Source organism: Hippopotamus amphibius, chromosome 12 (genome assembly GCF_030028045.1).
Source record: "Hippopotamus amphibius kiboko isolate mHipAmp2 chromosome 12, mHipAmp2.hap2, whole genome shotgun sequence".
Taxonomy (NCBI): Eukaryota; Metazoa; Chordata; class Mammalia; order Artiodactyla; family Hippopotamidae; genus Hippopotamus; species Hippopotamus amphibius.
The window spans coordinates 82,009,086-82,024,522 of NC_080197.1; the positions used below are offsets into that span (position 1 = coordinate 82,009,086).

The 15,437-nt window shown below is 37.1% G+C and overlaps 1 protein-coding gene and 1 pseudogene across 1 annotated transcript; both read right to left on the reverse strand.

Moving 5' to 3' along the window:
- Positions 1 to 1,709: 1,709 nt before the first annotated feature.
- LOC130834054 (olfactory receptor 6C2-like) lies at positions 1,710 to 4,873 on the reverse strand (annotated as a pseudogene).
- A 9,621-nt stretch (positions 4,874 to 14,494) lies between these two features.
- Positions 14,495 to 15,437, reverse strand: LOC130834133 (olfactory receptor 6C68-like). Its single transcript, XM_057704198.1, is given in 2 exon segments — positions 14,495 to 14,806; positions 14,808 to 15,437. Coding segments are annotated over 2 exon segments (942 nt in total).

Below are 15,437 nucleotides of genomic sequence, written 5' to 3' on the forward strand. Positions count from 1 at the left end.
CCAGCAGCCGCGAGTCGTGCCGCTTTGTGGCCTGTGAATTCACCGGGAGGGATTTTCCTCCTAAGCACTCTGAAACTAAAGTCCCCTGCCTCTCCATCCGGCCCAGGTTTTCCCCCCAAACTCCCTATCTTGCTGGTGGACCTGCCCCCCAGGCTTTTCTCATGCAGCCAGCCCCCGCTCTCTCCCTGGGGACTGTGCTCTGAAGCCCAAGCCTCAGCACCCCCACTGCCACTGGGGATGAGCAGATTAGCTTCTCTGGCTGGGGAGTACTGCCTGACTCCTCTGTGGGAGGATCTCTCCGTTCTGACCTTGGATGACCTGCCAGTTGTTCTCTCTTCTAGGGGCTCCAAGGCTCCCCCTGTCCTTGCCCGCCAGTGAGGGTGCTTCCCTATGTGTGGGAGCCTTCCCCCATCACAGCTCCCTCCCAGAGGGGCCGGTCTACTCAGAATTGTTTGTCTCTTTTTTTTTCCCTTCTTGCCTTTGCACTACCCGATTACGTGGAATTTCTCTTGCCTTTTTGGCAGTCTGAGGTCTCCTGCCGGCATTCGGGAGGTACTCTGCAGGAGCCACTCCAGAAGTGGATGTGTTTTTCATGTATTTGTGCGGAGGAAGGTGATCACCGCATCCTACTCCTCCGCCATCTTTTTCCAGTTTCGTTATATTTTATAATGTCTTCACTACAGTGGACTTATTAAAAACTGGAAAGGGCCATTTAAACACTCATTATTCAAAATAAGTTGTTGACAAAAAATGGAAGGCTAGAATTTTATTAAGATAATTGCTTCCTCACAGTGAAATGAGAGGGAGTAATACAGGTACTTTGCTGTAGAGGTGTATAGGACCAGAAGATAAAAATTAGGGTGGGTAGTACTGCAACCTCACAACTTTGTATGTAGGATTTTTCATACTGTTTTTCCTCATATGGTTGTGCTGGGCCAAGTTGGAATGTATGTGTGTCTGAGGAGGAGGATGCCAGTAGTTAAGCCACAATATTCATACCATTAAATTTAACAGCACGTACTTGTAAGGCTGCTTCAGGTGGATCATAATTTCACCCATGCAGCCAAAGTAGAGCTAACTGTGAATGGGGCCCCTTACTAAATGGCAGGAGTAGTTCTGTGATACTTCACCTGTCAAATCTGATGACAACTCCTGGCACGTGGGCTAGAGGAGAAACATCACCAAGCTCTATGTGACAGCCCATCCTTTGGGCGAAGACTGTAGCTGACATGGAAAACCAGACTCATTCATCATCAATGTGTAGCTTACACAGTCATTTTAAACATAGGCACCTGGCAGATAGGTGAGGAAAAAGGGGAGGGATGGATCACATATTGGGCATTTTTATAGGCCAGGTCTAGAAATGGTGCACATCGCTTCCACACCCATTCTGTTAGCTGTAACGTGGGCTACATAGCCACATGTAACAGTACATAAATATGGCAGAAAATGTGGTTTACTGTATTTCCAGGGATAACAGCTGATATGTTGGCAAATAGTAATTTCTGCCAGATAGTGAGAGTAAACATCCTCAGAGCTTAGTTTCAATGAAGAGTGGAATAGTCTGGGTTCACAGTAAACAAGTTTAAAGAGCAAGTGAGGATGTCAATGTGACTGGAGAATAAATTATACAGAGACAGTATCAGAAACTTCAGGTTTTGTGCCTATTCATCCTTCCTTTAAATTGGATTCATTGACTCATTTTTCCTTTACATCTTTGTGAGGAACACAGTTTTTTTAATTGAGTTAATAAAAGTTTGCTTCACTTGCTTGTTTCTCAGCGTGTAAATAAAGGGATTCAACACTGATTAAAATAGAAGTAATAAGGAGCGAAATTCCTTTATCAATAGCTACCTTGTCCTTGACAGACGGTTTGACATAAATGAAGATGCAGCTACCGTAAGGGATGGAAACAACAATCATGTGGGAAAAACAAGTGGAGAAGGCCTTCTTCCTTTGCTGGACAGAGGGGAGCCTTAGAATATTCCTGAGGGTATAAATGTAGGAAAGAACTAGACACATGAGGGTGATGATGAAGGTCAACACAGCACACACAATAACCATCTCTTCTATCGACCACCTGTCTGAGCAGGAGATCTGCAGGATAGGAGAAGCATCACCGCAAAAGTGATCCATGACATTTGAATCACAGAGTTACAGGCCTGAGCCCAGACTAAGTGGGGGGAGTATGATGATCAGTGCTGCTCCCCAGCAGGGGAGGATGAAGTTCTTGCCGACTCTAGTGCTCATGATGGTCATGCAATGCAGGGGTTTGCAGGTGGCCACATAGCGATCACAGCCCATGGTGGCCAGGAGGAAAAATTCTGTCACTGCAAAGAGGTCTGTAAACAACAGCTGACTGGCACTGGCGTTGTAGGTGTTGGACTTGTCCCCAGATGACATGCTGTACAAGAATCCTTGAACTCAAGCAGATGTGAATGAAATTTCTAAGAAGGAGAAATTTTGGAGGAAAAGATACATAGTTTTTTTTTTTTAAGAACTTTTATTGAGATACAGTTAACATACAATAAACTGCGTATATTTAGAGTGTACAATTTGGTATTTGTTTTCTTATTAGTAATGTATATATGGCAATCCCAGTCTCCCAATTCATTTCCCCCCTACCCTCCCTGCTTTCCCCACTTGGTGTCCATATGTTTTTCTCTACATCTGTATCTCTGTTTCTGCCTTGCAGACCAGTTGATTTGTACCATTTTTCTATATTCCACATATATGTGTTAATATACAATATTTGTTTTTCTCTTTCTGACTCACTTCACTTTGTATGACAGTCTCTAGGTCCATCCATGTCTCTACAAATGTCCCAGTTTCATTCCTTTTTACAGCTGAGTAATATTCCATTGTATATATGTACCACATTTTTTTTTATCCATTCATCTGTTGATGGACATTTAGGTTGTTTCCATGTCCTGGCTATTGTAAACAGTGCTGCCATGAACATTGGAGTGCATGTGTCTTTTTGAATTATGATGTTCTCTGGGTATATGGCCAGTAGTGGGATTGCTGGGTCATATGGTAACTCTATTTTTAGTTTTTCAAGGAACTTCCATACTGTTCTCCATAGTGGCTGTTACATAGGTGTTTTAAGATGGGAGTCAATCTGAGTGAGGATGATGATGCTTAGGTTTCCAGATACACTCAACATGTAGGACAGAAATAGAAAAATGAAAAGCAAAATTTTCACTGGAATGTCATCTGACAGTGCAGCAAGATGAAGGTTGTTACTGTGGTTTGGTTTTTCGTCCTTGATTGTTGACTCCATTGTGTGTATGTACCACATCTCCTTTATCCATTCATCTGCTGATGGACATTTAGGTTGCTTCCATGTCCTGGCTATTGTAAATAGTGCTGCAATGAACATTGGAGTGCATATGTCTTTTTGAATTATGGTGTTCTCTGGGTATATGCCCAGTAGTGGGATTGCTGGGTCATATGGTAGCTCTATTTTCAGTTTTGCAAGGAACCTCCATACTGTTCTCCATAGTGGCTGTATCAATTTACATTCCCACCAGCAGTGCACGAGTGTTTCCTTTTCTCCACACCCTCTCCAGCATTCACTGTTTGTCGATTTTCTGATGATGCCCATTCTAACCGGTGTGAGGTGATACCTCGTCGTTTTGATTTGCATTTCTCTACTAATTAGTGATGTTGAGCAGCTTTTCATGTGCCTCTTGGCCATCCATATGTCTTCTTTGGAGAAATGCCTGTTTAGGTCTTTGGCCCATTTTTTGATTGGGTTGTTTGTTTTTTTGATATTGAGCTGGATGAACTGTTTATATCGTTTCCTTTGCTGTACAGAAGCTTTGAAGTTTCATTAGGTCCCACTTATTTATTTTTGTTTTTATTTCCATTGTTCTAGGGGGTGGATCAAAAAAGATCTTGCTGTTATTTATGTCAAAGAGTGTTCTTCCTATGTTTTCCTCTAGGAGTTTATAGTGTCTGACCTTACATTTAGGTCTTTAATCCATTTTGAGTTTATTTTTGTGTATGGTGTTAGGGAGTGTTCTAATTTCATTCTTTTACATGTAGCTGTCCAGTTTTCCCAGCACCACTTATTGAAGAGGCTGCCTTTTCTCCATTGCATATCCTTGCCTCCTTTGTCATAGATGAGTTGACCATAGTTTATCTCTGGGCTTTCTATCCTGTTCCACTGATCTATATTTCTGTTTTTGTGCCAGTACCATACTGTCCTGATCACTGTAGCCTTGTAGTCTAGCCTGAAGTCAGGAAGCCTGATTCCACCAACTCCGTCTTTCCTTCTCAAGATTGCTTTGGCCCATTATTTCTTTCTAAACACATTTGACAGTGACTTCTTTTCACTCCCTGTAAGTATTTTGTAGTAATATGTCTGCTTCAAAATTTATTACAGAGAAGTAAGGGAATGTTAGGGGTATGTTTATAGATGTGAAGAACCATATCCCTGATTTTTAAGATGTTTTTGGTCAATCTTATTTCAGCTTGAAATACACTCCATCACATTATTATAAATGACATTTAGCAATAGCAGGTTTAACAAGACTTGGCCATTTCTTAATGATAATTCTACGTTTTTACTTACATTCCATCTACATGTCCTTTTTCTTACAGTCCATCTACATGTCCTTTTAATCATTTATACCTCAACTCACCTGATTTTTGCACCATTTAAACTACTCCAGACAAGGTTACTGCTAGTCTATCTCTTGTTTCACTCTTTAAACACAATTCAGTCTTTATTGAACTCAAACTCTCTGCTACCTGTGAGAGAATAAACTGCTGCTTTATGAAAGTCATGACAGCTTAATTTCCACCATCTCACATTTTTCTCAATTTTTTCCTACCACTTTGTCTGTTGTTTTCCATTCTCCATCATGGTGCTTTCTTTTTCTAAGACTTCTGTTTATTCATTGACCTGAAATCTCTTTTTGGGCAATCCTTTCTTTCACTCTGCTCTTTCTCTAGGAGATTCTCAGAAATAAGGTGACTTCACTTAGACTGATGATTCCCAAATTTACATCTGCAGGGAAAATGGACCCTACAGTATTCTGACTTCAACATTCAACATATTCTTGGACATATAGATCAGATTTACACGGTTTGAATTTTGACTTCTTCGGCAATTTGTTTAACTTCTTTATTTTGTGCTTCTTTTCAAGTGTAAATTGAGATAAAAATAATGTGTACATCTTAGGGTTGTACTGATAAATGTAGATAATACATACAGTATCTACAGCAGCATCTGGAACATGGTGAACAGTCATTACTATTTACTACACTAAGCATTCTTATTACGTTTCCCTATTATTTCCTTTTGAGAGTCTTCTAGATGTGTCCATTTCAAGATTTTAAACATGGCACTCATTATTCTGTTTCCTTCCCTGCCAGTCCTAAGTCATATAAGGACATTCTTAAGTCTTCCTTTTTCTTTACTCCCATTTGCAGTTTATCTCCAGGTCTTGCCATTGCTGTTATCTTCTTAATTTGTTCCTTTTACTTTCTCACAATACCAGTTTTACCCTGTGTATCTTTATCTCATAGCTGAAATATTGGGAAAGTATATTAACATATGCTTAACATATATCATTGCTTCCCCTGTTCAGTATTTTAAAACCAACACAATCAGAATCATTTTTCTCAAGCCCAGCTATGATTAATTCTCCCCTATGTGTTGTGGAAATTATGTTTCAAACTGTTATTAATTGAGTGTTATTCCACACTAGGTATTTCCTTAAAAACTCTTGCTCCTTCTCTCAGTTACATGGAAATTAATTCATTTAGGCTTTAGGTAAGGATAGTGAAGAGGGGTGATAAGGAACATATTCATGGATTTTGAATTAGAAATGCGCAAGCGTTTAGATTACTGGAGTGTTTTCAGGTAATAGATATTTGAATAAACGAATGGTATATTTGCCTTAAACAAATATAAGGTATTTTCCTTAAAATGACTTATCAGGTCTTTAGAGTGACCTCTAAGAAAGTTTTTGCAATTTTTGTACGACCCTAATGGTAAAATTAAACTGATCTTTTGAGACTGCCTTTAATGTTAAGCTGGTATGACTGACTCTCTATTGCTTTCCTATGGACTGATGTGTAGTAAGAGGAAGTATACTTCCTGGGCTTTTTACAGTTTCAGGAGTAAGATGCAGTCTTCTCATTCCCCTTTCCCTTTTAGCCTCAGTTTCCCCCATAATATCTGGTTCACGGAATTATTGTGAGTATTGATTGAGATAATCCGCACAGAGGGCCGGTAGATGGTGAGTTAGAGCCACTACCCCTACTCTTTCTCTCTTCATTTTCTTTGTCTTTCTCCTCTTCTTTTTGCTCCATAACTTGCTCTGATACTTATGCTCATGTATGAGGTCATTAATCAGTACAGATACTGTGTTTCTTTCCTGGGTTCTTTATAAAGCGGGTGGATTTTGGTGCCTCTGATAACCTGTCCAGTAGAGAAATGCTAAGGGCAGAGTCCAGAGACCTGCAGTTTTGGACACGAGGCAATCGGTATTCCTCATTTCTTTCTCAGCTATCATTGAGTCATTATTTGGGCAGCTGTTTCCTTTTGTAAATGAAGTGTTTATGTCATTTGTTCTTCCTCCATTCTAAGGAATAAAAGGAGTTTCCATGGAAAGATTAGTTTGTTATATGAAGCATTTTACTTATTTTTTGTCATCTGTTCCACAAGAAACCTACAGATGTGTTCTTCTAAGGTCTGATGAATCAAGGCATGTTATTTCTATCAAGACAGTTACAAATAATGGCATCAGACCACAATAGATAGGAAATTGCCTATGGTTCACAGGCATCTCTATAGAAAAGGAGCACTAATCTTGTCTCAAGGGGAGAAATAATTAGCTGATAATCAGTACGCTTTGAGAGAGTATCATAAAGGAATTGCCCCTCTGAACCAAAACGAGAGAATTCTAAAATTCCCAGTGCCTCACTGTAGCATCAAACTCAGAGCCTTCTTCCCAATCCCCAAACTCTCCTCCCTTTCTAATCATCAATACTTATCTTCTGTGATCCAGGATGTTAAGTGAGTGTTCTGGTAGACCACTTTCATTCAGGTGTATTTTCTTTGTTTGTTTGTTTGTTTAAGAACTTTTATTTAGATACAGTTAACATACAATAAACTGCATATATTTAGAGTGTACAATTTGGTATTTGTTTTCTTATTAGTAATGTATATATGGCAATCCCAATCTCCCAATTCATTCCCCCCCCAACTCTCCCCGCTTTCCCCACTTGGTATCCATGTGTTTGTTCTCTACATCTGTGTCTCTATTTCCAGGCGTTTTCTATTTAGTATATTTCAAGAAATATTTGCTTTTGTAGTTAGCTCACTCTAATTTGATCACTAATGGCAACATTGCTGGTAATTTGACACTCTAAATGTGTTATAGTTAAAAATTGGTATAAATATGTGTTGATTTGTAAGAATGACATTATAGGGTAGGTCACTTCTGTTTGTCCCTCCTGTTCTTATGAAAACTCACGAATTCATTCAAAACGTATTTATTGAGAACCTATGATATGGCTAGTTCTGCTGTAGATACTAAGGATAAAAAGTGTAAATAGATAACTGACCCATCTCTGATGATGTATGTAATAAATATCTCCAATGAGTCCAATTTCTTCAAATTTAATTCTTCTCATGCTAAAAAAAAGTTAGAAATAACTATTTTCTTTTTGTAGATATCCAAATTAATTTATTGCCATCTCTGAGTTTTAAATAGATAAGTCTAATATTTTGCAGAGACTGAGGAACTAGAATGTTGAATGAAGAAAAAAAACTGAAATTACCAAAGAAGAACATACTTACTCTAATGCAAGGTAATCATGGCTCTAGTTGGCTATGTAATCTTCATAGTCTCCAAGATGAAACTGAAAGTATAAGTGGACTCAAATATGTACTCAGATATGCAAATGCCCCTCTCATGAAGACATACACTTTCACAGGCAGTTTTTTGCGGTGGACAATACAGTCTGAGTTTCACCAGACTCTCATCAAAGATTCTATTCCACTTTGAACCTGGGAAACAATTTCTTATATCTTAAAGCTGAAATACAAATTAATTTATTTTCAATGTCTGAGAAATATAAGGTGATTCTTAGAAGGTTTTGAAAATGATAATTTCTGATTTCTCTCAGCAAAGATAGATTGTTACACAGTGAAGTAAGATGAATGTTTTATTATTTCAGACTCTTATGGATGTGCAGGGGCCCTCTGTGTGGACAAAAAGAGTCTTTTGTGACCGAAGTTCAAACATGACTAATGAATGTAATGTGCACTGAATTTTGGCAAAATACCCAATAGAGGCAGCAGTGGGAATCAGATCCTTGGACACAATAGGATACAAAAGTTTCATTAGACACATTCCAACTGCAACACAATAACTTTCTAATGAAAAGATATTTCTGGACACTCTTCAACCCATAGATACCAAAGTGTTAGGAAAATGCAACAAAATTGCTTTATGTCTATGTTTTCAATGGGAAAATATTTTTACATGTATATTTTATATATATGAAATTTATATACATACAGTCACTTTCTAAGCCAATAACTGTAAATATTTACATGGTAAAATACATATTTGCATCATAATTTTTCTGCATTGTGCTCCTTTATGGATAACCATTATTTAATAAAGGGTCTCTTATTTATTATAAAATTACCTATTAAATATTTTATATAAGCATCCTTTATCTCCTTAGTTTATATAATCAGAAGAGGAATTCCTGAGGCAAAGGCCACTAACAGTTTAGAATTTTGAAGTGTATTGTCACATTTTGCTTCCAATGTGTGATACCACTTATATAACACAAAGTGTTTAGATCTCTCTTTGGCACTGTTGGGATTATGGGATCTGAAGGAATTCCACCCTTATTCCTTGCTTGCATTCTGAGTCAACTAGAGAGAGAAAGTAGGCATGGAAATGGAGATTGAAATACCGGTCTTATTATGGAGGGATTGAAAACATGGCTTTGAATATCCCAATAAGAATATCTTGAGTTAGTCACATCTACAGATAGGCAGTGCTAAAATTCCAGATCTACGCCACCACCTGGGTACAGAGCCTTTTGCTAAATGACTTCAAAGAGTCTGAAATCTGTAGAAAGGACAGTGTAAAGGAGGAAAGGGAATAGGAGAATCTAATATAGCCCATCCTTGTTGAGAATCCAGCCATCAGGGAAAGGATAGGTAGGAGAGAAGTCAGGAGATTGCACAAAAAAATTATTGAAAAAAATGTCCAATCTTAGAAATAAAGGAGAGTGCCTGCCTGTCTTTACAATCTATTTTTTTTGGCTACACCAGGAGGCATATGGGATCTTAGTTCCCTGACCAGGAATTGAACCTGTGCCCCCTGCAGTGGAAGCACGGATACTTAACCACTGGACTGCCAAGGAAGTTCCTACAATCTAATTGTAAATATGTTCGTCTAAAAATTATTTAATTGTACCGGAAAATACAAAGGTATTTGACTTTGCTATTTACTCCTTGGTTAAAATCCAGACAATGTGAAGTGACACATTAACTGGATGCCTGTTCAGTAGAGAAGATACTCTCAAGATTACAATTTTATGGCACTATAGGGTATTTACCACTCCAATATCTATTAGACACTGTTCAGTTTCTAATACGAGGGTGAGTCGAAAATCATCCACACTCATTATATTAAAACTTCTGTAAATTCTACAGCCAGAGTGCGAATAATTTTTGACTCACCCTTGTAGATACTGAACAGCAGTCTTTTGGTTATATGCTTATTCCTAGATTTCTCCTCTAAAACAATAGCCTTACCACCTTACTGGTTTCATTGTTGAAATTAGGTAAATAAAATATTTCGCATGTGTTCATTGAGTAATTGTATGATGCATGTATTTTTTAATTTTTGGAAAGTTATTGTATAAGAGAATGAACCTCCACTTGGAGAGAGTATGAAGAGTAGGGACTATATATTTCTTCCTAATATTTACCACATTCCTAATGTTTTCTCTTAACCAAATTGGCTTAATATTAAACTTATGGTTAACAAAGCATATGGTTTTACGCCTCAAGATAGAAGATCAGGTCTCTTTAAGATGGAGCAACTCCCAGCTTTCCAGTTTTATTTTCCATTGTCAGTTCTTTTGAATATTTTTCTGAACCTATGGTGGACATCTTAGAATTTACTCCAAATCAGGGTACTAAATAAATTACCAAGCCCACTCTAAACCTATAATTTAAAATTTACCTCCTAACATTTTTCCAATATCAAGTACTTAGATATGTTACCTAATACAGGTAATCTAAGATCAAATGATAGCAGTATAGATACGCTAGTAGTAAAACTCCATAACTTAGAGATAACCCAAATTTAGATGGTTAAAAATTCTTACACTGTATAGATTCTTACAATATGAAGATACCGAGTTCTTATAAAGTAGCCCTAGAATGCTAGTTTGTGAAATAAAATTCTCTAGCCCTGGTGCATTAAAAGTATAAAGAAGTTTATAAATTCTTTCTCCCCAAGTTTAATTCTGCTTATTCTTCTTTTTCAGCAGCTTTATTGGGAGGCATAACTGATATATTAAAAATGTACATATTCAATGTATGCAATTTGATGAGTTTTTACTTATGCATACATCTGTGAAACTATCACCACATTCAGGCTAAAGGCACATCCATCACCTTTATTTTGAAGTAGAGGTTAGTTGATGTTTGGATAGAATTTGGATTTTTTTGTTTTTTCAAAAACTAAAGCCTGAATTGGTATCTTCTAAATTGGATTAATTCCTTCAAGGGCTTAAAAAATGTGAGTAACTTACCTACTTTTAAAGATTCCGCAGTGCTAATGAAACAATGAATTTATTATACCACTTTTTAAATTCTTTATTCTAGCATACAGGAAATTTACTGAAAAACCCTCAATCTTTTTAGCAGTTATGCCAGGAAATATTAATTTTCCAGAAATATTTGTTGTTTTAAAAATTCTCTATATATTTAAGACTTGCAAGGTATTTTTATTATTGCAGACAATGTGTATTTAACTTTCTAATTTATTTTCTTATCTTGTATTCTTCATTACTTATGGCATCTTCAAGAATACACGTCATTATTTTCCTTAGTTATAAACAGCACTTTATTATTATTATTTCTTTTAGAGTAAGTATACTGGTGATGAATTCATCTAGTTTTTATTTTTCTGGAAATTTCTGTTTCACTGTTAATAATATATTGGTATGTTACATCACAATGAGGACACAAAATTAAGTTTTACTGGTTAACTAACCTTATAAATATATACAACTGTATAACCACCAGCAATCAAGATAATTCTCTCTTACCCTCTGTCAGTTAAGATTCAACCAAAGGTAGCCGATTTCTACGTTCTAGTATCATATATTACTTTGGCTTGCTTCTGAACTTCATCTAAAAGGATTAATACACTACATATTTGTATCTGTCTTCTTTTGTGCAATATTTTTGTGTTCGTGACATCCAAAGACTTGTGGCATATAGCAACAGTTTGTTCTTTTTCAGTGCTGTGTAACAGCTCAGTGAATAATTATGCTAAAATTTATTTGTACTGCTGTTAATGTACATGGAAGCCTGCAATATAAATTTCATTTACATTTGCATACATTTCTGGTGGTAATATACCTAAATTTTAATAGCTAGTTGTGAGGTATATTTTAGAGAGTGCGTGTACCAGTTACACTCCTGTAAACAGTGTGTAAGAATTCCAGTTTCTCCACATCTCATTTGGACTCTGTGTGGGTGCCTGTATGTGTGTCTGCAGTCATATCTCATTTTCATAGGCTTAATTGCTATTTAGATATTTCTTTTTAAAATTAATTAATTAATTAATTTATTTATTTTATTGGCTGTGCTGGGTCTTTTTTGTTGTGCGCAGGCTTTCTTTTTAGTTGTGGTGAGTGGGGGCTACTCTTCGTTGTGCGAAGGCTCCTCATTTCCGCGGCTTCTCTTGTTGCAGAGCACTGGCTCTAGGCGTGTGGGCTTCAGTAGTTGCAGCACATGGGCTCAATAGTTGTGGCTCACGGGCTCTAAAGCGCAGGCTCAATAGTTGTGGCGCATGGGCTTAGTTGCTCTGCGGCATGTGGGATCTTCCTGGAGCAGGGATCGAACCCGTGTCCCCTGCATTGGCAGGCGGATTCTCAACCACTGCACCACCTAGGAAGCCCCTAGATATTTCTTTATGTGAAGTACCTGTTGGAAATATTTTGCTCATTTTCTTTGCTTTTAAAATCAGTGTCATTAAGGTATAATTTATACACAATGAAATGCATCCATTTTAAGTGTAATTTGAGAAATTTTGAAAAATATATCCATTCAAGTAATCACCACACCACAAGATATATAATGTCTCTATCCTCTCAAAACATTCCCTCGTGTTGCTCTCCGACAGGACACTGCACTTTGATCTCATCTAATCAGTGACCTTTCTGTCACTACAGATTTGTTTTCCCTGCTGTAGACTGTTAAATTTATGGTATATAGCAGGTATGGCATCTTTCACTCAGAGTAAAATTTTCTATTTTATTTGTTCTAGTGGTTTATTCTTTTGGCATTTGAGGGGTTTTCCATTGCATGAATATACTGCAGTATGTTTCCCTATTTTTTGATGAACATTTGGGATGTTTACAGTTTTGAACTCTATGAATCAAGGTGCAACAAACATTCATGTTTATCATTTTGTGGTATGTCTGTTTTCATTTTTCTCAGGTAAATAACTAGGAGGGCAATTGCTAAGACACATGATAAGGAGGTTTAACTTTATACCAACTTGCTAGAATGTTTTCCTAAGTGGTTGAATCACTTCACCTAAGCTCCCCAGCACTGTATGATAGTTCCAGTTGCTCTCTGCTCTTGTTGTGACGTATTGTCAGCCTATATTCTAATTGTAGCCATTCTAGTGAGTGCGTGACTCATTTTAGTTATAATTTGAATTTCCTAATGACTTTGATATTGAACTTCCTTTCACGGGCCTATTGGATATTCATGTAACTTCCTTTATGAGGCGTCTACTAAACTTTTTGACCATTTTTATTTGGCTGTTATCACTGAGCTTTGATAGTAAATTGTTCAGGCTGTTTGCATATGTGATCATGAGGGGTGTTGGTCTACACTTTTATTGTAATTTCTCTGGCTGGTATTATTATCAGGTTTATGTGGCTTTCGTAAAATGAGTGAGAAAGTATACTTTCTTCATGGGTTCTGAAAGCATTTGCATAGATTGGATTCTTTATCCCTTTGATAGTATTCACCACTGAGGCAACATGATTTTGGAGTTTTTTTTCTGAAAAGATTTTTAGGTATTAATTCACTTTCTAAAAGACAAAGAAAGGTATGCAGATTTTCTATTTCTTTTTTATCAGGTTTGTAATTTTTATCTTTAAAATAACTTTTCTTCTTCATCTACGTTGTTGACTATATTGGTTTAACATTGCTCGTAATCATCCCTTATTAATATATTGACATCTGGAAGATCAATAGGTGTGTGGTAACTAGACTTACCCTGGTGCTTATTTCACCATGTATAAAAATATCCAATCACTATGTTGTGCACTTGAAACTAATATAATATTATGTCAATTATAATTCCATAAAAAAGAATGACTTCTCTACTCTAATATTATAACATATCTGGGAAAATCTTTCAAAAGAAGTAAGAGGAATGAGATAATCTTGGGAGGTTCTGATTAAAGAATTAAAAATATTATGTTTAGTTCCTCATAAAGCAATGTTCAATAATTAGTTCTTTTTTTTTTTTAATTATTTTTTTTGGGGTACACCAGGTTCAATCATCTGTTTTTATACACATATCCCCGTATTCCCTCCCTTCCTTGACTCCCCCCGCCTCGAGTCCCCCCCACCCTCCCCGCCCCAGTCCATCTTCCATCCTTGAGTTGGACTCCCTTTGTTATACAACAACTTCCCACTGACTATCTATTTTACAGTTGGTAGTATATATATGTCTGTGCTACTCTCTCGCTTCGTCTCAGTTTCCCCTTCACCCCCGCCCCCTCCCATACCTCGAGTTCTCCAGTCCATTCTCTGTATCTGCGTCCTTGTTCTTGTCACTGAGTTCATCAGTACCATTTTTAGATTCCGTATATGTGAGTTAGCATACAATATTTGTCTTTCTCTTTCTGACTTACTTCACTCTGTATGACAGATTGTAGTTCTATCCACCTCATTACATATAGCTCCATCTCATCCCTTTTTATAGCTGAGTAATATTCCATTGTGTATATATGCCACATCTTCTTTACATTCATTTGTTGATGGGCATTTAGGTTGCTTCCATGTCCTGGCTATTGTAATAATTAGTTCTTTAGTACATGAATTGAAGGGAAAATTAATGATCAAATGGCTCTGAAGTCAACCTGAGTGGTGTATAAGCTGAGAAATTAAAATATTGGTTTTCAACCTTATGAAAAACATAAGGTAGATGTGCATCTTTTGAGTTGATTTATCAACAGGTATATTTTACTTTCTTAAGAGAAATGCAGTTATTTTGAGTGAGCTATTAAAGACTTGTTTAACTTGCTTATTCCTCAGAGTATATATAAAAGGATTCAGCATTGGTGATATGGAAGAAATAAGCACTGACATGCCTTTGTTAATGTGCACCTCTTCTTTTGCAGATGGTTTGATATAGATGAAGATGCAGCTGCTATAAGTGATGGAAACTACAATCATGTGGGAAGAACAGGTAGAAAAAGCTTTTTTTCTTTGTTGAACAGAAGGGAATTTTAGAATTGTCCTTATGATGTATAAGTAGGAGAGAACTACACACACATGCAAGAGTGATGATGAAGGTCAGCACAGCATAGACTATGACCATCTGCTCAATTAACCACGTGTCTGAGCATGAGCTCTTCAGGAGAGGAGACGCATCACAGGCAAAGTGATCAATGACGTTAGAGTCACAGAATTCCAGATGGAAACCTAAGCTGAGTGGTGGGAGGATAATCATAAGTGCTGCCATCCAGCAGCAGAGAACCATTGTTTTGCACAGTTTGTTGCTCATGATAGTCAGGTAATGCAAGGGTTTGCAGATGGCCACATAGCGATCGTATGACATGGTTGCCAAGAGAAAACATTCAGTTGTCCCAAAGAGATACGTAAAAAATGGTTGAATGGCACATGCATTATAAGTAATGGTTCTGTCCCCAGTTGATATATTGTATAGGAATCTTGGAATACAGGCGGTTGTAAATGAGATTTCTAAGAAAGAGAAATTTTGAAGGAAAAAATACATGGGAGTTTTAAGATGGGGATCCACCAAGGTGAGGGTGATGATGGTCAGATTTCTGGTTATACTCAAAATGGAGGTGCTAAACAGAAAAATGAAAAGCAAAACCTGCAGCTGAGGCTCTTCTGTCAGTCCCAGAAGGATGAACGTTGTTATTGCAGTGTGGTTTCTCAT